This window comes from Perognathus longimembris, chromosome 1, assembly GCF_023159225.1.
Source record: "Perognathus longimembris pacificus isolate PPM17 chromosome 1, ASM2315922v1, whole genome shotgun sequence".
Lineage (NCBI taxonomy): Eukaryota > Metazoa > Chordata > Mammalia > Rodentia > Heteromyidae > Perognathus > Perognathus longimembris.
This window is the reverse complement of record NC_063161.1, coordinates 83,639,206-83,663,055: the sequence shown is the minus strand read 5'-3', so window position 1 is coordinate 83,663,055 and position 23,850 is coordinate 83,639,206. Positions and strand designations below refer to the sequence as shown.

General features: G+C 41.2%; 1 protein-coding gene across 3 annotated transcripts in view; it reads left to right on the top strand.

Moving 5' to 3' along the window:
- The first annotated feature begins 216 nt into the window (after window positions 1-216).
- Window positions 217-23,850, top strand: part of Ubqln1 (ubiquilin 1) — a 39,181-nt gene continuing 15,547 nt past the window's right edge. For 2 of the 3 annotated variants that reach the window (XM_048331223.1, XM_048331216.1), the window contains exons 1-4: window positions 575-1,024; window positions 17,939-18,090; window positions 19,004-19,116; window positions 22,438-22,700. In XM_048331223.1, the coding sequence (XP_048187180.1) occupies window positions 851-1,024; window positions 17,939-18,090; window positions 19,004-19,116; window positions 22,438-22,700 (702 nt within the window). In that variant the 5' untranslated portion in view covers window positions 575-850. Of the gene's footprint in view, window positions 312-574; window positions 1,025-17,938; window positions 18,091-19,003; window positions 19,117-22,437; window positions 22,701-23,850 lie in introns of those variants that run through there. The other variant, XM_048331231.1, reaches the window with a different exon arrangement.

Here is a 23,850-nt window from a genome sequence, read left to right as displayed (position 1 = left end):
TTCTCCACCACTCCTTAGGCGGTCCAACTCCCGCGCACAGGGCGGAGCTAGCACGCTAAGCCTTCGAGGGGGCAAACACTAACCATGTTCAAATGACAGGACGCGACCTTGGCGCCATTCCGCCAGCCGACTTTCCTCCTAGTGCACTTAGGGGGCCCGCAAGGGTGAAGTGAAGCCAGGGAGGGAGCGCACCCTCACCCGGCCAGGTACGAAGTAAGGGGTGAGGCGGAGGAAGGAGAGAGGGAATGTCCGGACCGCGAGCGCGCAGGCGCATCCGCGAGCACGGCGCCCAGTGGTGGAGTCCTTTTCTAGTAAGTTCGCTACCCATGACGTAATCACACTGCGCCGCCACACCTCTCAGAAGCAATAGGGGGGGAGGGAAGGGGTGTAAGTAGTGTGTGTGTGTGGGGGGGTGGAACTCACTTATTTTGCTCCACTTTGCTTTGTACGAACCTGCACGTCAGGCAAAAGGGCGAGAAACGAAGACCCAAAGGGAGCTCGAATCTGTATGGGGAAGTGGGCCGGCGTCGCCGAGTCATCCAGCCCGACGCGTTACCCGGCGTGCTCCGCGCGGCGCCGGCGGCGTGGGGGAGGGGGAGGAGGAAGCCGCGGCGGTGCGGATGTCGCGACGGGAGATCTGCGCCTGAGCACCGGTGGCTGCGAGCGCCCGCGCTGGGCCTGTGCCGGGAGCCCGCCCGAGGTCCGCGGCCCCCTGGGCGGCCCCTGCACCCATTACCTCTGAGCTGGTGTGTCCTGCACTCCTCGCTGCCCGGGCCGGCCGGTTCCGGCGTCTTCTGGCTCCCCGTTCGCTCACCGCTCCCTCCTGCTCGCCTGAGTCACCGCCGCCGCCATGGCCGAGAGTGGAGAAAGCGGCGGCCCTCAAGGCTCTCCGGACAGCCCGGCCGAGGGTGCCAGCGCCCCTGCGGCCGCCGCCGCCGCCGAGCCCAAGATCATGAAAGTCACGGTGAAGACCCCGAAGGAGAAGGAGGAGTTCGCCGTGCCCGAGAACAGTTCCGTCCAGCAGGTGAGGACGGCCTGGGGCTCGGCTGGGCTTGGCTCGGGGACATCGCCGCAGACGGTTTAAGAAAGGCCTGGAGAGGGTCGGCCCCGAAGCTGACCTCAGCCATTTTCTTTGCTCTCGCCCCGAATCAGGTCGCCCCCCAAGTTCTCGGGGTTCGTCCCAGTGGACGCCCGTCAGTGGCGGGGCCGCGCGGTCTGCCGAGCCGCTGTCGCTTAGCCCTGTGCCTCTTGGTGTCCCCGGACCCCCCCGACCTCCTCCCTTCCAGCTCCTCACAAAGGAAAGGGACCCACTGGCTGGCTGCGGCCCGGGTGGAGGCTGGGCGGAGGCCAGGGTTCGCCTTAGTCCGGGCTGCGGTGTCGTTTCATGATTAAGGGGGGCAGGGGAAAGATGGTGGTGGGGTGCTCATTGTTTTACCTGCCTGAGGGCTAACGTGGGTTGGGGATGAGGTGCATTTGCACATTTAGGTCTGCATTCTGAATGCTGAAAGCTTGCTTTCCCATCTTCCAGCCTTTTATTTAAAAAAATTAGTTGTGACGTAGAAATTATTTTCAGCCTGTTATCTTAATAGTACTAGGCTTAGGGTAAAAGTGAATGACTTTGATTCATTGATGACTTGCTGTTTTATTTTTACTGTATTTTCCCTCTCTTAGATGCCAGTCATTTGGGTGGGTTTTTGTTTGATTTTTTAAGAGGGATGGGCGACGTTAGTAGATGTTAGCAGTTTGCAACCAAATGAAGAAGGGGAACGTTGATGTTAATGGGAGACTCTCACCAAATAATTTACTGCTGCAAGCCTGTTTAGGAACGCAAGTTTTGCACAACATTAAGAATCTTGATGAAATTGAGTAACTTTTTGTAGTTCATTGTTGAATACATCCTGAAGTGTTTTCAGTAATTATCGACTCGATCTGTGACAATCTCCGTTTATGTGTAGAAGCAGTTAACAATAACAGAAATGTACCTTTAAGTTTTTCCCGGGTTTATTTAGTTCCAAAGACGGTATGTGAAGCCCAGTGGTGTGGATCATCAGTTGAGAAAATCTTTCATCATCAACTAAATTATTATTTGTCTTTCAATGTTTTTACAAAAGTTTTCCTTAACATTTTTGTTTTTCAGTACATGGAAGTTGAAAGAGTTGGACAGCAAACATCTGTATGTCCATCTCCTGTAGTTAACATTTTTCTGTGTATGAGTTCATCTTAATTCAGATTTCTGCACATCAGAGTTGCAAATATCAGCTTGTCACCCTAAAAGGGCACTTCATATAATTAACCGAACTCAACTTTCTTTATTTACTTAGTAAATTTGCCACCTAATGAAACACATGTGCCATTCTGAGTTTTCATAAATTTTTGCACCTGTGTCACTCAAGCTCTTAACAAGGTGTAGAACAATATAATTGATTAGGAAGTTCTCCTCTTGCCTTTTTCCTTGTGCAGTCATTACCACTGTCTTTTTTTTCCCCACCAGAGATTAGATTTGCCTGCTCTAGAACTGAACATAAACAGATCACATAGTATGTACTGATTTTGTGTGATCTTTTTTGTTTTTTAAATTCAGCATATTTGGGGGACTTTATCCTTGTGTATGCCCTATCTAACTCAGGGACTTGCCTGCTAGGCAAATGCTCTACCACTTGATTACAGCGCTAGCCTAGTATTTGTTTTATTGCTGAGTAGTTTTCCACATTCACTCTTGAGGGTCACCTGTTTCCAGCTGTTTTTATTTCAGTTAGTTGCTGTTTTTATTTTTTTCAGTTAGAGCAGTCTTGTACTGGTCCTTTTGGGAACATATGCTTTTATATCTATGGTAAAATACTTAGAAGTGGAATGAATAGGTGGTGGGGCTGGTCACTGTTTACTTAATTTTTTAGTGCTATTTTATAATTCCACCAGTGATGTATGGGTATTCCTATTACTCCATGTCCTTGCTGAGATTTCATATTATCAGCGTTTTTAATTTTTAACTGTTTTGGAGCCATATTAAATTTAGAAGCCCTTGGTTCTTTAGAAAGGATTCCTAGTGTAGGCCTCCACCATCCTGTCTACTTTCAGCAAAAGATAAATTAAAATTTTTAAAGAAAAAATTCACTTAAGCATTTATGAAGGTTCTTTTTGATTAGCTTACATTAGTCATGCAGGGAGGGGAATTTCACTTAACATTTCCTCTTGTGGAACTTCCACTAACTGGGGCTTGAACTCAGTATGGGCTTTCAATCAGCTTTTCCTCTCAAGGCTGGTGTTCTGCCACTTGAGCCACACTTCCAGTTGCAGCGCCCCTCCACCCCCTTCGTTAATTTATCTGCCTGGCCTCTTGAAGAGCTAGTACATTTATATGTGTGAGCTACTAGCTACTAGTGCTTAGCTCCATATAGCTTTTTTTTCCTTCTTTTTCTTGTCTGGTACTGGGGTATGAACTCAGGGCCTGGGTTCTGGCCTTTAGTTTTTTTTGCTCAACAAGCAGGAGTTTTACCACTTGAATGAGGTCCACTTCTGGCTTTTTTCTGATTAATTGGAGACAAGATTCTCATGGACTCGCCTGCTCCAGGCTGGCTTTGAACTGTGATCTTCAGGTCTGTTACAGGCATGAGCAACCAGCACCAGGCTTTCATAGCTCTTTATTGCCAAGTAACATGTCCTTGTATAGATTCTCCATGATTTGGTGGATATTGGTTCTTTCTGCTTGTTTGTTTTTTTTACTCACACCTGGCTCTGTACCACTTGAGCCACACTTCTGGCTTTTTGATGATAAATTGGGCCAGGTACCTGTGGCTCACACCTGTAATCCTAACCACTCAGGAGGCTGAGATTTGAGGATTGTCTTCCAAGCCAGCCTGGAAGGGCAGAAAAATTCTTGAGACTTACCAGAAAACTGGAAGTGGAACTGTGGCTCAAAGTGGTAGAGTGCTAGCCTTGAACAAAATGAGCTCGGGGATACCGCCAAGGCCCGGAGTTAGAGCCTTACAATAACAACAAAAGTTTCCTGGATTTAGCTGCTTTGGCTGGTTTTGAACTTTGATCATCAGTCTCCTGAGTCACTTGGGATTATGGGCATGAACAGTTGCTATCTGGCTTGTTTCTGCTTTTTAGCTATTATAAACATACTTCTATGAGCATTCATAAATTTGGTGGTGGTGGTGGGGCTTGGCCTGGGCGTTGTTGCTGAGCCTTTTTGCCCAAGGCTAGTGCTTTACCACTTTGAGCCCCAACACCACTTCCAGTTTTCTTGTGGTTAATTGGAGAGAAGAGAAATGGACTTTCCTATCCAAGCTGGCTTCCAGCCATGATCTTCAGATCTGAGCCTCCCAAATAGCTAGGATTACAGATGAATAGCTAGGCATGAGCCAATGGTGCCCAGCTCATTCATAAATTTTTGTGTGGACATAATGTCTTCATTTTTCTTGAGTGTATCCCTAGGAATGGAATTGTGGGTTGCATGGTAGGTCTTTAACTTTATGAAGAGCTGCCAAACTACTTTCCAAAGTGACCACATACCATTTTGCATTTACCTCCAGCATGCATGAGGACTCCAGTTACCACATTTTCACTTAACACTTGTTATTTCTGTCTTAAAAAAAAACAAAACCCCAAAAACTATAGCCCTCTTAGTTGCTGATGGTATTTACTTTGCCTTTTACTGCTGCTTGAGCAATGCTCTTATTGTAGTCTGCGGGGGGGGGGGGGTGGGGTGGTGGTGGTGGTCTCTAATACCCTTTTAACCATGAGACCAAACCACTTTGGTAATAATTTTCAGATAATCATATCTTTTTTTTTTTTTTTTTTGGCCAGTCCTGGGCCTTGGACTCAGGGCCTGAGCACTGTCCCTGGCTTCTTCCTGCTCAAGGCTAGCACTCTGCCACTTGAGCCACAGCGCCGCTTCTGGCCGTTTTCTGTATATGTGGTGCTGGGGAATCGAACCTAGGGCCTCGTGTATCCGAGGCAGGCACTCTTGCCACTAGGCTATATCCCCAGCCCGATAATCATATCTTGCAGTCTAATTGTTGGGAAAAACGAACAGTGTACTTTGGCAGAGGCTTTAAAAGGTGAGATAACTGGGCTGAGAATATGACCTAGTGGCAAGAGTGCTTGCCTCCTATACATAAGGCCCTGGGTTCAATTCCCGAACACCACATATATAGAAAATGGCCAGAAGTGGCGCTGTGGCTCAAGTGGCAGAGTGCTAGCCTTGAGCAAAAAGGAGCCAGGGATAGTACTCAGGCCCTGAGTCCAAGGCCCAGGACTGGCAAAAAAATAAAAAGTGAGATAACTGCAACAGATACATAACCTGACTGTCATTTATGTTAGACTATGAATGATTTACAAAAATGTAGAACTGCTGTTCTCATTACTATTTTTTTCAGAAGCACACTAACACATATCGGAATTTTTTAGGCTAAACATTTTTCAAAGAATTTTCAAGTTTTAGTTTCCAATACAGTAAATATCAGTGGATAAAACTTGAATTCTGAAATTGAAATTATGTTCTGAGACCAAAAATAGTTGTACAATATTTAATTAATAAATAGGTACTTAAAGAAGGACTAAGTTGCCATTAGTAGTTTGACTAGAAATTATAGTAATCTGCCAATCTCCCTACTTTTATATAAGGCCTTCATTTCCCCCATTCATTCCTATATAATACGTGGAAATTATTAATCAGATCATGTCATTCTGAGTAAAAATAATGGCTTCTCTTTGATCATAGCATCTATCATTTGGTAGTGAGGCCCTATGTGGTAGCTCTGGCCTACATCTCTATTCTCTGCTGATTTCTTCTTACTCTCTAGTTTACTGAATTATCTTTATAGTTCCTTGCCTGTTATTATATTGTTCTCCTCTGCCTCAGAACATTTGTACAGCTTGTTCTTGCTACTTGGCTTGCCTCCCAATCTTTGTTAGGTCCCACACATCCTTTAAATCACAGTGCAAAACGCAGTGCAAAATCAAAGAACTGTCCTGGGGCTGGTAATAGGGCCTAGTGGTAGAGTGCTTGCCTTGAATACATGAAGCCCTGGGTTTGATTTCTCAGCACCACATATATAGAAAACGGCCAGAAGTGGTGCTGTGGCTCAAGTGGCAGAGTGCTAGCCTTGAGCAAAAAAAAGCCAGGGACAGTGCTCAGGCACTGAGTTCAAGGCCCAAGACTGGCCAAAAAAAAAAAAAATCAAAGAACTATCCTCATTGTCCAGACTATATTGGGATCCCCTGGTACTTTATCATAGTGCTTGTGCTCTCTCCCCCTCCCTCTCCTCCTTCCCTCCCTCCCTCCCTCCCTCCCTCCCTCCCTCCCTCCCTCCCTCCCTCCCTCCCTCCCTCCTTCCTTCTGATGTATGTGTGCTGGTGTTGGAACTCATGACTAGACTTTCTTGCTCATAGTGTGCCCTATCACTTGAGCCACACCTTCTAGTTTAACATATTAAGAGTTAATTGGAGATGGAGTCTTTCAGACTTTTCTGCCCAGGCTAGCTTTGAACCAAGGTCTTCTAGGTCTCAGCCTCCTGAATAGCAAGGATTATTTATGTTCTGGTTTTAGTATAATTTATTGCAGTTTAAAAGTTTATATTTCTGTGGTTAATTCTCCTCTACTAGAGAGGGACGGAGTTACACAGTGTTTCCATAACCTAGGATATCGTATGTGGTTAGTAAACATTTGTTTACAGGTGAATCTAGAACATTGTGCACAGTAATCCAGATTTAATTACTAGTTGATAAACCTTGACCAAGTTCAGTATGGATTTAATCTCACAGCTTCCGTCCTCTGGAAGCTTCATTGTAAGCTGTTCTCCCTTAGCTCACTATTCTCTCAGGACAATGCTTAAAAGCCTCAGGATGTTGATTCTTGCATCTCTCTCTTGCTTGTGCATTGTTCACCCAGAATAGCCTTTTTTACCTAGTTTATAGAATCTAGAATATGATTTGCAAACTATGAATTGTTGTCAAAGATAGCTAATGACTAATGTGGTTTAGATGTCAATCAACCAGTTCTTCAGGAAAAACAGCACTGATTTGCAGTGTTTGAGAATGATTCCCATGATGTAAGAATTCTTACCACTGTTGATTTCAAGCTACCAGTAATTAGACCAGCTCAAAAAAATTAAGTAACTATTACTCAAAGTAGGTACCACAGGGCAGGGATCAATTGGTGGATTTGTTTTACCACCACCAATGAATATTACCATTATCCCTACTAGATGTAGCTTCTTTTCAAACATCACCTGGTCCAGAGAGACAAAGATATTTATTATGTAACATTTTGCCGGAAGTTTGCAAAAGTTTTAGGGCTTATACTTCTATGTCTTGTTATCAAAACCCTTCTCATGCAGAGTACTAGTGGCTCACAAGTATAGTCCTAATTACTCAGGAGGCTGAGATCTTAGGATTGCAATTACAGCCAGACCAGGAAGGTAGGTCTGAAATTTATATCTCCAATTAACCACCACCAAAAAGCAGGAAGCAGAACTGTGGCTTAAGTGGTAGAGCAATAGTCTTGAGTGAAAAAGCTAAGAGATAAGCACCCAGGCACTGAGTTCAAGCCCCAGTACTGGCATCAAAAAGAAAAGAAAGGAAAAAAACATTTTTGTAATGATATCTAAACAGTCTAGTAAGAATGTGAGTCACATGTAAATTTTTAGTGAACATTTAACTTAGTCCACTAAAGTTTTGTTTTTCTGTGTGTTAAAAATACGTGAAATGGGGGCTGGGAATATGGCCTAGTGGCAGCAGTGCTTGCCTCGTATACATGAGGCCCTGGGTTCAATTCCTCAGCACCACATATACAGAAAATGGCCAGAAGTGGCACTGTGGTTCAAGTGGCAGAGTGCTAGCCTTGAGCAAAAAGAAGCCAGGGACAGTGCTCAGGCCCTGAGTTCAAGCCCCAGGACTGGCAAAAAAAAAAAAATACATGAAATGGGCTGGGAATATAGCTTAGCAATAGAGTACTTGCCTCGCATACATGAAGCCCTGGGTTGGATCCCTCAGCACCACATAAACTGAAAAAGCTGGAAGAGGCACTGTGGCTCAAGTGATAGAGTGCTTAGCTTTGAGCAAAAAGAAGCCAGGGACAGTGCTCAGGCCCTGAGTCCAAGCCCCAGGACTGACCAAAAAACAAAACAAAAAACAAAAAAAAAAAGAAAAAAACAACCCATGAAACACCGGCTAACCATCTCTTTTTTGAGGCAGTTATGTGGACTAGGTTGATCTTGAACTTATAGTTCTACTGCCTTAGCCCACTAAGTGCTGGGATTATAGGCATGCCCCAGCTATTTTTAATTTTTATTGCATGGGAATTGCTGTGCACCTATATTACCATTTTCCCTCTCCAGAATTCTTTTCATCTAAGGACTGAATCCTGACCTAATAGGTCCTCTCTTGTCCATTCTTTTATCTCCATGAATTTAACTATATGAATTTCACAGACGTGGAATCAGTTCATACAATATTTTGCTCATTTGTGATTGGCCTGCTTTACTTACACTTATCTATTAAGCGTATCTATTCATTTGTGGTTACTTGGGTAGCTTTTGCCTTTTTGCTTGTAAATTTTTTTTTTTTTTGGCCAGTCCTGGGCCTTGGACTCAGGGCCTGAGCACTGTCCCTGGCTTCTTCCCGCTCAAGGCTAGCACTCTGCCACTTGAGCCACAGCGCCGCTTCTGGCCGTTTTCTGTATATGTGGTGCTGGGGAATCGAACCTAGGGCCTCGTGTATCCGAGGCAGGCACTCTTGCCACTAGGCTATATCCCCAGCCCTTGCTTGTAAATTTTTATTTTTGTTTCATTTTTAGGGAGGTACTGGAGTCAGGACTCATCATGGTCTAGTGCTTTAACGACGTGAGCCATACCTCCAGTCTAGCCTTTTAGGGATTAGTTTGTAGAATCTCACAGAATCTTTTTTTTTTTTTGGCCAGTTTTGGGGCTTGGACTCAGGGCCTGAGCACTGTCCCTGGCTTTTTGCTCAAGGCTAGCACTCTGCCACTTGAGCCACAGTGCCACTTCTGGCCGTTTTCTATATATGTGGTGCTGGAGAATTGAACCCAAGGCTTCATGTATATGAGGCAAGCCCTCTTGCCACTAGGCCATATCCCCAGCCCTCACAGAATCTTAAAAAAAAAAAAAAAAAAATTTCTGCCCAGACTGCCTTCAAATGAAAATTCTCCCAGTCTCAGCCTCCTGAGTAGCTAAGAGTTCACGTGTGGGCCACTGGTGCCCAACCTAGCTTGTAACTGTAATGTGTTTTATTTAATCCAGTATATTGAAAGTTGTTATACTCAATATGTAATATTTACTCAATATGTAATATTTACTTTTTTGTGTAGGGGCAGTACTGGGTTTGAACTTGGGGCCTCCTCTCATGCTTTCTAGGTGGGCATGCTACTACTTTGAGCTACCTATGTCAGCCTTTTCTGTGCTTTTGTTATTTTTCTGATAAAATTTTGCATTTTTGCTTGGAGCAAGCCTCAGATTGTGTCCTTGTGCCTTTTACATAGCCATAATTGGGATCACAAACACTCGACCCATTCCCCCACCTTAGTGGCTGAGATGGGGTCTCACTAACTTTGTCAGAGCCAGAATAGAACCTCTGTCCTTTGAATCTTGCCTATGTAGTAGCTGGGATTACAAACAAGCATGAGCCTCACAACTGGCCATAGTTTACATTTTTTATGCCAAGCCTTTCAAATCTCTTGTGTATACGTTGAGATCACATGAACTAGTCTTGTTTCACCTGGTACTGTAGACGTATGTAGCTAGTAACTACCAAATTAGCATAACTAGTAAAGGTTTTGAAGTGTGAATACCATATTCCTTTTCACTATATTCTAGCCATTTGTGGTATTCTTAAATCACTAGCTCTTTCCTCCTCAATCTGAGCCTTCATAAATATTGCCGTGTATTTTCGCAAGGCATAATCCCTCCCTCCTTTTTTTGGGATTCAGCCAGCCTTTAAAAGTGCTGTACCACTTGAACCAGTTCTTGAAGTCTGTGAGACTCATCTCCAGCTAACCAGCAAAAAAGCTGGAAATGGAGCTGTGTCTCAAATGCCAGAGCACTGGCCTTGAGTGCAAAAGCTTAGGGACAGCACCCAGGCCCTGAGTTTAAGCCCCAGTAGGTACACACCTGCATATGTGTGTGTGCGCACATGCGGGGGGGGGGGGGGGGGACGGACGGACGGACAAAATACAAAGGAAAATGTACATGTTATTACTCCATGAAGATTCAAATAATATGTGAGCGTATGAAGTAAAAGAACCCTTTAGAAAAAAAGATGTTACTTGTTTAAAGTGATTCTTCCTAGAAAGGTATTCATCTCTATACTCATAATTGGTTTTATTCCTAATAAACAAGTGAATCACTATCCACATAGCTTACTTTAGCTTACTCATTGTTTGCTTGTTTGTTTTTACTTGTATTATCTTGACCGTTTTTCCATTTCACTAGTGCTTTTTGGGGGTAATTTTGGTGGTGGTAATAGCTTTTTTTTTTAAAAAAAATAGGTTTCTCATTTATTTATTTATTTATCTATCTATCTATCTTATCTATCTATCTATCTATCTATTTATTTATTTATGCTTGTCCTGGGGCTTGGACTCAGGGCCTGAACACTGTCCCTAGCTTCTTTTTGCTCAAGGCTAATACTCTACCACTTGAGCCACACAGCACCCCTTCTGGCTCTTTTTTGCTTTATGTGGTGCTGAGGAATTGAACCCAGGACTTTTGCATGTAAGGCAAGCACTCTACCGCTAAACCATACTTCCAGCCCCTAGTGGTAATAGCTTTTGAAGTCAGACCTCCTGCTTACTAAGCAGTCTTTGCCATTTGGGCCATACCCTCAGGCTGTTTTGCTTATTTGTTCATGGGCTCTCTGTCTCTGTCTGTTTAACCAGTACTTTCTAATTTCACCAATACCTGGCTTTGAATTCAGCTCTCTCTCTTTTTTTTTTTTTTTTGGCCAGTCCTGGGCCTTGGACTCAGGGCCTGAGCACTGTCCCTGGCTTCTTCCCGCTCAAGGCTAGCACTCGGCCGCTTGAGCCACAGCACCGCTTCTGGCTGTTTTCTGTATATGTGGTGCTGGGGAATCGAACCTAGGGCCTCGTGTATCCGAGGCAGGCGCTCTTGCCACTAGGCTATATCCCCAGCCCTCAGCTCTCATATTTGTTCAGCTTGTTTGCAGCGCTAGTGTTTTACCACTTAAGCTATGCCTCTAGCTCACTTTTAGTTACTTTTCAGTTAGGATCTTTTCTTGTTCGGGCTGACTATATATACTATAGTTCCCTTCCTTGTGTGATGACAGGTGTGCCACCACACCTAGTGCTTTTCCTTGAATGGGGTTCTTTTTCTGCAACTACAGTCCTCTAGATTTCTACCTCCCAAGTAGCTAGGGTTTATATGCTTGAGCCACCATGCCCAGCCATTTTTCTAGTATTGATTTTTGAGAAAGGGAAAAATGAGTTGCCATGTTGTTGCTAACAAAGGTAGATTGAAATATGATTTGCAATCTCAGGGAATATGAATGTTGTGGTTGGGAAAACCTGACAGTAGTCATAGAACTGTACTCATCAAAGCTTCATTGGCGGGTGTATCTCCCTATCTGTTCCAGTCCTGGGGCTTGAACTCAGGACCTGGGTGCTGCTGTCTGAGCTTTTTCATTCAAAGCCAGTGCTCTGTCACTTGAGCCACAGCTCCATTTCCAGCTTTTTTTGTTGTTGATTAATTGGAGATTGATGTCTCATGGAACTTCCTGCCTTGTCTGACTTCCAATTGTGATCTTCATATCTCAGCCTCCTAAGTAGCTAGGATTCCAGGTATGAGCCACCAATGCCTGTCTTTCTTGCATTTTTAATGTGATGTAATTCTTCCTTCTTTAGATTGTTTAGAAGATTTCATAAGATAATATGCATACAGTACTTGGCTAGTGCTTATATCCTTTATTTGTATTAGGTCTTTTTCTTTGCACTGTCGGTCACTATTGAGTTTGAAGATTTCGCAACAGAGGACCCTTAAAGAATATGCCTACACATAGATGGGAGAGGACCCTTAAAGAATATGCCCACATATAGATGGGAAAAACATAGTTTGTTGAAAAGTGATAACTAACAAAACTTTCTTATGGATGGCTTATTTAATATGAATGTTCTTAAAGTGACATATCGATTTCAAAGTAACTTTAGCAATATTGGGTAAAAATAGATTCAGATATTCTTGAAGAATTATAATGTATTCAAATATATTACTTAGACTTATATTTAGAAAAGCATTCCAAGGAAACTTTGATTATAGAACTCTGTGTGTTTATATGTGTATGTGTTGTGTCACATCACTGTATCCCAGGCTAGTGTGGTACCTATGGCTCACTTGCTTCAGTCTCTTGAGTTCTGGGATTATAGGCCTGTACCCACCATGCCTGTCTGTCTCTGTCTCTTTTTTCTATCCCTGCAGATATTTAATAGGGGGGGTTATAGTCCATCTATTGAAAGATAAGTTTGGATTGTGGAATATTTTGTTCCTTTAAAAGGAACAGCAGATGCAGGAACAGATATGTTTCTTTTAAAATCAGATGAACCTTTTGTTTGTATGTGTGTTCTGAGAATTGAACCCAGCATCTCCCATGCTAAGCATGTACTTTACTACTGAGCTATGTCATACTCAACTTCAGTTCTTTTAAGAGTGTTTATAATTTAGTTTATCTTTACACAATTAAGATAGCCATACTTGAATCTCTTGTCTGAATATAGGTACTGCACCATGTAGTTGACACATCTCTTAATTCTGCCATCAGCCCTGCAAAATAAATACTATCTCCATTTTACTGATGAAGAAACCAAGGTTCAGAGACAAGTAGCATCCCCAGTTTACACAACTATAAAATTACAAAACCAAGATTTGAATTAAGGTATGCATGTCTCAAAAACATTCTCTCCTGGTAACACTTTGAATTTCATGTCTTACCTCCATACTTGTCTTATTTTCTTCCCAGACAATCAGAACCAGGGCCCTAAGCAGGTGAAATTGGCATTATAAAAATTGATATACCAAATTTTTTGTATTGTCACTTCAGGACAGCATTTCAAGTTCTCTTCACATTGTTTTTATATGGTTTCTTTAGTTATTTTTTGTTTTGTTTTTTGCCAGCCCTGGGGCTTGAATTCAGCGCCTTAGCACTGTCCCTGGCTTCTTTTTGCTCAAGGATAGCGCTCTACCACTTGAGCCACAGTGCCACTTCCAGCTTTTTCAATATATGTGGTGCTGAGGAATTGAACCTAGGGCTTCATGTATACAAGGTGAGCACTTTACCACTAGGCCATATTCCCAGCCCCTCTTTAGTTATTTTTTTTTTGCCTGTTCTTTATATTAAAAATAGCAAAATTGTGGAAAAGAAAGTAATGCTGACAAGATCTTACAATCTTTTTTTTTTTTTTTAAGCAGATACAGGGCACATTTGAATGTCTCCTGGAAGTTATCCCTGTATTGAAGATTTGATATTCACATTAAGAGCTCAACATTGTCAAAATGTTAGATTTAGTAGAATGAAAAAAATGTTGGTGCTTACACAGGGGTAAACTTCAGTTAGTTGGAGAATCTACTGATGTAAAACACTAGACTTTTGAGTGATACATAACATTTTTTCCATTGTGGATTAGTTTTCATATCATTATTGTGTATTCAAGGTTCGTTAGTTTCCGTTCTATAGTTGTTCAGAAGTAATCTAATAATTCTCAATTTTTTTTTTTTGCCAGTCCTGGGGCTTGGACTCAGGGCTTGAGTACTGTCCCTGGCTTCTTTTTGCTCAAGGCTGGCACTCTACCTCTTGAGCCACAGTACCACTTCCAGCTTTTTCTATATATGTGGTGCTGAGGAATCAAACCCAGGGCTTCATGTATGTGAGGCAAACACTCTACCACTATGCCATATTCCCAGCCCCTAATTCTCACTTTTCAACTCTGTCCAGTTCGTTATTATTGTAAGTCGTCAGGGCAAGCATTGAGTGAAAAATGAACACTTATTTTGCTGGTTATGGGGCTTGAACTCTGGGCCTGGGTGCTGTCCCCAGGTTTCTTTTACTGAAGGCTAGCAGCACTCTACCACTTGAACCACAGTGCCACTTCCATATTTTTCTGAGTAGTTTATTGGAGATAAGAGGCTCAGACTTTACTACCTGGACTGGCTTCAAAGAGTGAGCCTCAGATCTTGAGTAGCTAGGATTACAGGCATGAGCCACCAGTGCCCAGCTTGTGTTTATTTTTTAATATGGGTAATTCCACACGTAGAAAGTAATTCATATAACATATTTACCCTTGGGTATATCCCCAGCAAACCAAAACAATAGCAACAAAAAATTTCAGAAAGTGGAGATAATAGTGTTAATCCACCAAGTATTCTTTATTCAGCTTTGACAGTTTTGTGTGTGTGGGGGTCTTGTTTTAGCATTATTTCCCCTTGATGATTCTCCCCTTGCCCTGTTATTTTGTAGCATCTCTCATGTATTTTATTAGCTTATCACTTAATATTTGAGTATATTATCTTGCCTTACCACTTAATGCTTTAATCACTTATCACTGTATAAAATTGCTCAATGGTCTCAAAAATAAATATGTTAGCATAAATTTATAAGGTTTTACTTCTTAGATCCGTTTTAGGTTAGCAGGAAAATTGAAAAAAAAATGTGTAATTCTCTCATTTCCCTTCCCTTTTCCCCTTTCTCCTGTGATTCAGTCTGATTTGCTTGACATATCAGTGTCCAAAATCCATACTTTAAGATTGATTTAATCTTGGTATTCTCTGAGTTTGACAAATATATGATGGCATGTGTTCTGCCTATTCATCCTTCCATTATCTGAACCTCCTAGCAACTACTGATTCTTTTACTGTCTCCATAGTTTTTGTATTTGCATCAGAAATGGTGTGAGAATTCTTGGTGTTCCACATTGTTGCCAGCATTTGGATTTGGGCTATTATGATAGGTCCATCTTGTTAATTTAGTTCACATTTTAAAGTTGGTTGTTTTTCCATTGTTGAGTTTCACACCTTTTTTTGTATTTGGACAATAGTCCTTTACCAAATATGATTTTGGCAAATGTTTTTCTCTAGTGTACTGTTTATCTCCTCACTTCTTGAGAGATATATTTTTAAAATAATGTACAAGTAAAAATCACAAATTATGAGGAATTTATAAAAATATTTTTTCTTTTTTCTCAGTAAGGATGCCTTTCCTTGTCACATTGCATTGGCTAGGACTTGTAGTCTGGTGTTAATTAAATACAAGTAGTGAGGCTGGACATCTTCCTTTTGTTCCTGATTTTAGAGGGGATTCATCCATTAGTTTACCATTAAATATGTTAAATGCAAAAACATTTTTCATCGATTTCTATCCATTTAAGGCACTACTCACCAAGTCCATACCCTCTCAGTGCTGGGGATTAAACCCAGGGACTTGTGCATGCTAGGCTAGTACTCTACCACTGCTCCTTTTATTCTGATTTGTTTAGAATTTTGTCATGAATGAGTGTTGTTACGTGCCTTTTCATGGCTGATTATGTGAGGTTTTTTTCCTCTGTGTCTTGTCTGTATATTGTAAATTACACTGTTTTCCTCCCCAAAATGTTGGCTTAGCCTCACATTTCTAGGCTAAGTTCCACACGGTCAATAAGACATTTCTCATTGCTATTAAACTAGATTGGATTTGGTGATTTTCTGTGCAGGATTTATTCATCTGTATTTAGGAGGGATATTGGTCTATAGTGTTCTTGTTTTGTTTTGTTTTGTTTTTTGTTGCCAGTCCTGGGGCATGGACTCAGGGCCTGAGCACTTTCCCTGGCTTCTTTTTGCTCAAGGCTAGCACTCAACCTCTTGAGCCACAGTGCTACTTCCGGCTTTTTTCTATATATGTGGTGCTGAGGAATTGAACCCAGGGCTTCATGTATACGAGGCGAGCACTTTACCACTAGGCCATATTCCCAGCCCCTCTATAGTGTTCTTATACTGTCTTTGCTGATATTTGTATAAGTGGTAATATTGGCCTCATGAAACACATTGCGAAGTATTCCCTTACATAGTTTCATAAAGAATTGGTTGTATTTTGATAGTTTGCATCCTTATCCAAGTTGGTTTTTTTTTTTTTTTTTTTAAAGACTGGGACTTGTACTTAGCCCAGGCTTGCCTAGAACTTTTGATTGTTTTTATGCTTGTTTTTACCCTCAAAGAGAGCTTGGATTACAGTCATGAGCCACTGTTTGGTCATTGAAGTGCTCTCTTTTTGTGTAGTGTTATTTTTATTTTTGGCCAGTCCTGGGGCTTTGCCAGTCCTCAGAGCCTGAGCACTGTCCCTGGCTTCCTTTCGCTCAAGGCTAGCACTCTACCATTTGAGCCACAGTGACACTTGTGGCTTTTTCTGTTTATGTGGTACTGAGGAATTGAACCCAGGACTTCATGCATGCTAGGCTAGCACTCTACCACTAAGCCACATTCCCAGCCCCGGTGTTATTTTTTATTTTCTGACATTATGGGTTACATTTTCTGCGCATTCTGCACTAGAACCATGATCCTAGCTCTGCTTTTTATTCTTCACTTGGGTTTGTTGTGCCAAGTCGTGAGACCACCACCAAGAAGACCACCGAGACTCAGACATTCCGAAATGCAAAAGCAAGGCAAGGCTTTATTTAAGCGAGCTGCAACTCGGGCCTCGTCCTACCCACCGACACAAGGAGGTTAGGAAGGAGCCCCGAGCTGTGATTACACAGGGTTTATAAAGGCAAAGAACAAGGTTACAACAATCAGGTGTTCAAGCAAGCAAGATTAGGACACAGGTACAAATCTGATTGGCTCAGGGTTCGATTCTAAAATGGGGTTCACGTGGTAAAATGGGGTTCACGTGGTAAAATGGGGCCTGACTTCAAAGTCTGGCACTTCAGGTTAAGGTTTTTTCATGGCCACCCCCCCCCCCCCGTTTTAAATGTGTGGAAATTTAGATGATCAATATGTGATCTTTTTCCTTAAATACAATCCTTTAATACTATATATTTTAATAAGCATTGATATAGCATAGCTGCAGATTGCAGCTTATTTCATCTTCATTTCTGCCCAGTTGAAAATATTTTCTTAATTTGCTTTTAAGACTTCTTGACTCATAAACTATTTAGAAGTGTTTAATTAGGAAACTTGGAAGATATTTTTCTGTTGCTGATATCTAATGTGATTTAGTATCAGAAAATAAATGATTTCTTGTGTACTTAAAAAATGCCCTTTTTTTTTTGTGCTAGTCTTAGGGCTTGAGTCCAGTCAGTGCCTTGGCACTGCTCCTGAGATTTTGCACTCTACCACTTGAACTACAACTCTACTTCTGATTTTTTTGCTGGTTAAAGAGTCTCACAGATTTTCCTGCCCAGGCTGGCTGGCTTTGAACTAGAATCCTCAGATCTCAACCTTTTTAGTAGCTAGGATTATAGGCGTAAGCCAGTGGAGCCTGATGAGTTCTGCTTAATTTACTTTGCTTCTCCATAATACTGTAAGTGTTGATAAAATAAGTGGATAGGCTAATCAGTATAAATAGGCTGAGAATGCAAGGTATATATATGGAATTAGAAACAAAACAAGATTGGAGGTAAGAGTCTAAGAAATAGATAATGGCAGATTTGGTGAGAGCTATTTGTAGCCTGAACTAAATTTGGTCCTGATGAGATTTAAAAATAAGAATATTTCAAAGAAATAAACTCTTAGGTCTTAGCAGACTCATTATAGAGTAAGACTTGTGCATTAGGGATAAAGTGATGATCACTATATCCCACAGTAAACATATATAGAAAAGATGTATCTTTATATTTTGTGAGTTGTAATATGTGTAGTAGGAGTTTTTTTGTGGTACTGGAGGAACTGGTTTGAATGGTACTGTGCAAGCACACCTGTAATGCATATTTATTTTTATTTTATTTTAGTTTAAAGAAGAAATTTCTAAACGTTTCAAATCACATACTGAACAACTAGTATTGATATTTGCTGGAAAAATATTAAAAGATCAGGATACTTTGAGCCAGCATGGAATTCATGATGGACTTACTGTTCACCTGGTCATCAAAACTCAAAACAGGTATGTTTTTAGAAGACATAAAGCTTTAAGCTGTGGTGTTTGTTTCTCCTTTTGAAATAGTCTTGGAAGGGGAGGCGTAGCTCAAGTGTTAAGAGTGCCAGCCTTAATTGAAAAAAGCTAAGTGAGGGCAGAAAGCCCTGAGTACCAGCACCACTACACATAAAAAGTAATCTTGGCTTTAAAATGGCTTTCCCTGTCATTACTATTTGAATTCCTTTCTTTGTTGTTGCTAACAGTGTTTTAAAATAATAGTATGATTCCACGTTAATTCCTACACTGTGACATAGTGCTGGGGATTCACACCCAGTGCAGAGTGCTATTTCTTAGCTTTTTTGCTCAAGGCTCTACATCACAGCTCTACATCCCAGCTTTTGGTTAGTTGCAGATAAGGGTCCCAGAGATCTTTCCTACTTGGGCTGGCTTTGAACCATGATCCTCAGATCTTAGCCTTAGGATTATAGACATGAGCCACTGGTGCCTGCTGATAACTTCTTTCAGTGGTTTAGGTAAACTCAACATATGTGGTCAGCAGTGTAAGGAGCACATTCAAGTTGGCTATCAAGCAATTATGAAGACATGTTCTACAGAACTAGAAGGGGCTAGGTTAAAAAGTTGTTTAGTCAGGCTTTGTAGTTGTATGGGTGATCATTGACAGTTTTCTCTGAAGTGACTTACCTCCCATTTTTATTTAATCAGCATGATTGAAAGGAATGAAATATTTGTATCTGCCTCAAGAAGGGGCAGTAGCAGTATGTGTTGGATCTTAAAAAGTTTTTGCTATGTTTCTATTCTTCGTAATCTCAGGGTATTTATGATCCTTTGAGTTAGTCTGATTGCTCCTGGTTATTATATTTATAGTTTCTTTGAAAAATAATTATCTCCACTGCTTACATTGTGATTGAATTTTCCTTAGGTCTCAAGACCATTCAGCTCAGCAGACAAACACTACTGGGAACAATGCTACCAATTCAACTCCTAATAGTAACCCCACATCTGGTTCTGCTACCAGCAATCCTTTTGGTTTAGGTAAGCATCTTTAGTAATTTTTATAGGGATGACAAAAACAAAACAATCTTCTGCTTTCCAGAGTGGTTTCAAATAAAACAACAAAATAAAACATTAAGTTGCCTTAAAGAATTTTAAAAACTTCATGTAGTTTCCTTCTAGATTGTATTAAGGAAGTAGTTGGGATACAGGTGTGCTTGATGAGCTCACATTTATGAAGTGGTCAATAAGTGACACATTTGTTTAATAATGAAAGAGATGTGTTTGTGTACTTAATCTGACCAACACATAATTGGATCTGGGAAAAATTGGCTGTTGATCATAATCTATGATTAGTTGAATAGTAACTTTCTCTTTAGTAAATTGATGGGATTGAATTGTACTTTACTTTGAAACTTCTGAAAGCAAGACCAGTGGTTAAGAAGCTCTTGGCATAAGCTAAATCAGCTTTTCTTCTATCAGGGGCAGGAGTGTGAGCTTGTACTCAGGGTCTGGGCACTGACCCTGAGCTTTTTATTTTCCATTAAGGATAGTGCTCTACCACTTTGAGCCACAGCACCAGTTCTGGTTTTCTGGTTAATTGGAGATGAGTCTCATGGACATTCCTGCTTGGCTTCAACCCATGATCCTCAGATCTCAGCCTCCTGAGAAACCTAGGATTACAAGCATGAGCCACCAGTGCCCAGCTTGGCAAATTTTTTTTGTTTTGTTTTTTTGCCAGTCCTGGGGCTTGAACTCAGTGCCTGAGCACTGTCCCTGGCTTCTTTTTGCTCAAGGCTAGCACAGTGCCACTTCTGGCCTTTTCGATATATGTGGTGCTGAGAAATTGAACCCAGAGCTTCATGTATACGAGGCAAGCACTCTTGCCACTAGGCCATATTTCTAGCTCCCCCCTTTTTATGGGGAGGGGGGCAGTCCTGGCACTTGAACTCAAGGTCTGGGCACTGTCCCTGAGCTTCTTTTGCTCAAGGCTAGCACTCTGCTACTTGAGCCACTTGCGGCTTTTTCTGGTTATATGGTACTAAGGAATCAAACCCAGGGCTTCATGCATGCTAAGACAAGCACTCTACCACTAAGCCACATTCCTAGCCTTGGCAGTATTTTTTATATGTACCATTTTCATGTATTAGAGACCATACCTTTTATCCTTTCCATAAGAAGTTTTTTGGTTTGTCTTTTTTTGTTTGTAAGTCAGTTACACAATAATGTGTGTTGGAGATATTTTACACTATGACTTGCTACAACTGGAGGCACTGTTGAGAAGTGACTGAATCATAAGGGCACTAACCCCATCAGTAGATTTGTTCATTGATGAGGTCATAACTGAATGGGCTATCAGGACCACTGAAAGCTAGAGAAGTCTTTAATTTTAATGTGAAGCTTCACAACTCCCTAATCATCTTTTTTTTTTTTTTTTTTTTTTTTTTTTTTTTGGCCAGTCCTGGGCCTTGGACTCAGGGCCTGAGCACTGTCCCTGGCTTCTTCCCCCTCAAGGCTAGCACTCTGCCACTTGAGCCACAGCGCCGCTTCTGGCCGTTTTCTGCATATGTGGTGCTGGGGAATCGAACCTAGGGCCTCGTGTATCCGAGGCAGGCACTCTTGCCACTAGGCTATATCCCCAGCCCTCTAATCATCTTTTTTGTTGAACTGAGTCTTACTGTGGAAAAGCTAGGCTGGCCTCAAACTTGAGATCCTTTTGCTATGACTGCTGCTGTCATCAAGCCCAATATTAAATCAGTACTGGCACTACTTCAAGGAGTTAGTGTTAGATCTCATAAGTTTTAGTCCTGAAGCCCTCCAAGACTTTCCCTAAGGACAGTAGTTAGAATTCTGTCTCTGGCCACCTGTGCTTCTGATCAGCTAGCTACAAAATTGGATCTTGATTTAGTTCAGCTTCAGAATTGCCTGCATGGCTCCTAGTACTCGAGAAAATACTTGCTTATTATGAAGGATACCACCTAGACATAAGCCAGTGCTTTGAAGAGGTAAATAATCAAAATATGTAGGTGGCTGAAGGAAGCTAGGCACAAATCTTCTGTTTTTTTTTTTCAGCACATCATCTTCCTAATACCAGATGTGCTCAGTAATCTAGAAGCTTTTCTGAATTTTTTTAACTTATTTTTTTTCTCCTTCCTTTTTTTTCTTTTCTATTTATTTATTTATTTATTTTTGGCCAGTCCTGGGGCTTGGACTCGGGGCCTGAGCACTGTCCCTGGCTTCTTTTTGCTCAAGGCTAGCACTCTGCCACTTGAGCCACAGCGCCACTTCTGGCCATTTTCTGTATATGTGGTGCTGGGGAATTGAACCCAGGGCCTCATGTATACGAGGCAAGCACTCTTGCCACTAGGCCATATCCCTAGCCCCTCTTTTCTATTTATTGACAAAGTGATGGTCAGAGAGGTTACAGTTTCATATGTTAGGCCTTGGGTTTTTAACAATTATATACAGCTTAATCTCTAGTTTCCTCTGATTTCCCCTAATGGACTTGGGTGGGTGGAGCTAGAATTGCCAACCATTTAATTCCTTGGTTTTCCTAGTGATCAGCTTCATCCCAAGACTGTCTAAAAGTACTACACTTAGTCTTAATGATCAAACCGTCTTATTATAAATAATAAAGGATATTAGCACTTTCAGAATCCCAAAGTTTTTAAGAACTGAAGGAGAAAACCCACAAATATTGTTGTATTTTATACTAAAAACCTGAAAGTATATTTCGTTGGTTATTTAATTATCCAATTATAGTTTAGGGGCAATTTCAACTGTAGGATACATTAGTTTTTTTGTTGATGTGACAAAATATCTCAGAAAAGGAAGGAAACATTTGGCCCCATTGTTGCTAAGCATGTCACAAGTCAGAATCATTATGATGTAAGGCATACAGTGCAAAGGAAAGTGATCACCTCATAGCCTGGAGGATGGAAGAGGACAAGATACTATTAGTACCCTTCAAAGGCATAGTCTCAGTGACGTACTCTCTTCAACCAGGCCCTACTCCTGATAGCCTATGTGCACCTTTTGTGGGTTACTTCATATCTAAATCATAATGTGGGAATTAAACACATGTAGAAATAATATGAACTCTTTTTGTTTTAAAATAGTTCTTTGGAAGTGGTACTGTGGCTCATAAGTGCTAGAGCACTAGCCTTGAACAAAGAGCTCAGGGACAGTGCCCAGGCCCGGAGTTCAAGCCCCACCACCACCAAAAAAAAACTTGTAAAATAGTTGCTTATATTGGGCTGTTAAGTCAGGTAATAATTTTGCCTCTTTATATTTTAACAAAATTATAAGTAATGATGAAATATCTGACTTTGATTGATTTGTGTGTTTTTTCCCTTATCTAAGGTGGACTTGGAGGACTTGCAGGTTTGAGTAGCTTGGGCTTGAATACTACCAACTTCTCTGAACTACAGAGCCAAATGCAACGACAGCTTTTATCCAACCCTGAAATGATGGTCCAGATCATGGAAAATCCCTTCGTTCAGAGCATGCTCTCCAATCCTGACCTGATGAGGCAGTTAATTATGGCCAACCCACAAATGCAGCAGTTGATACAGAGAAATCCAGAAATTAGTCATATGCTTAATAATCCAGATATAATGAGACAAGTATGTAGACAATTACTTATCTAAAGAATTTTGTTTTTATTTATTAGTTACAGATATTGCTCTCTATCCCAATCATTAAAAAAGCTCAAAGCGGGGCTGGGAATATGGCCTAATGGCAAGAGTGCTTGCTTCATATACATGAAGCAATACCTGGGTTCAATTCCCCAGCACCACATATATAGAAAATGGCCAGAAGTGGCGCTGTGGCTCAAGTGGCAGAGTGCTAGCCTTGAGCAAAAAGAAGCCAGGGACAGTGCTCAGACCCTGAGTCAAAGGCCCAGGACTGGCAAAAATAAATATTTTGGACTATTTGAGGTCTGAGTTTTTCCTCAAACTAAAAGGTGTTTTTTGTTTGTGTTGCTTTCTTTTCCTTGTTTTGTCTTCTACTTGGGCTTGAACTCAGGGTCTTTTCCTTACTTGACAAGTACTATACCACTTGAGCTGCTAGCCACTTCTCCAGCAGGATATTTTTTTATTATCTTTAAGTAGTTGTATAAAGGATTTTCACTTCAATCTATCAGTTTATAAATAGAGTGCGTCTTGATCAGTGTTGTGTTTTGCAGTCTTCTCCATTTCTTCAGTCTCCACCCATATCCCCAAGTTACTTGTTAGAGTTTTCACATATGTCCATTGAATATAATGACTGTATTTACCCACCCTTGCCCTTTCCATTCATCTGCTTCCTCTCCCCTTGTTGCCCTTCCACAAAAATTCTTTATAAAAACGGTTTGGTTTAAGAAATGAAAAGTTAATTTCTGCATTAGAGGATGTTGACCCATAACAGAATGGTTCTGTATTGATTTTATATGAAAGTTTGCTTGTATATCTAAGTAAAATCTACCAGAAAAAATTAAAAATAACTTTTTGTTGAAAGAGCAAATTTAATTTAAAACACTAATGAACTTTCATTTTGATTATAAAATCACACCTCATTCTATGAAAAAAATGAGTGTTCCCATTAACTGGGCAAAGGAAGTTAGTTTTCAGGAGGTAGAAAAAGGCTGAAAAAAGCAGAAAAAAGGGAACAAATGACAGTTTGGTTGTTGTAGACTTACTTTCCTAATTCGGTTACTGTGCTGGCTTAGGTTGCCTGGAATCTTGTTTCTGTTTTTTAGTCTTTCAGAGTTCAGTTGATTGGCATTTAGCACAA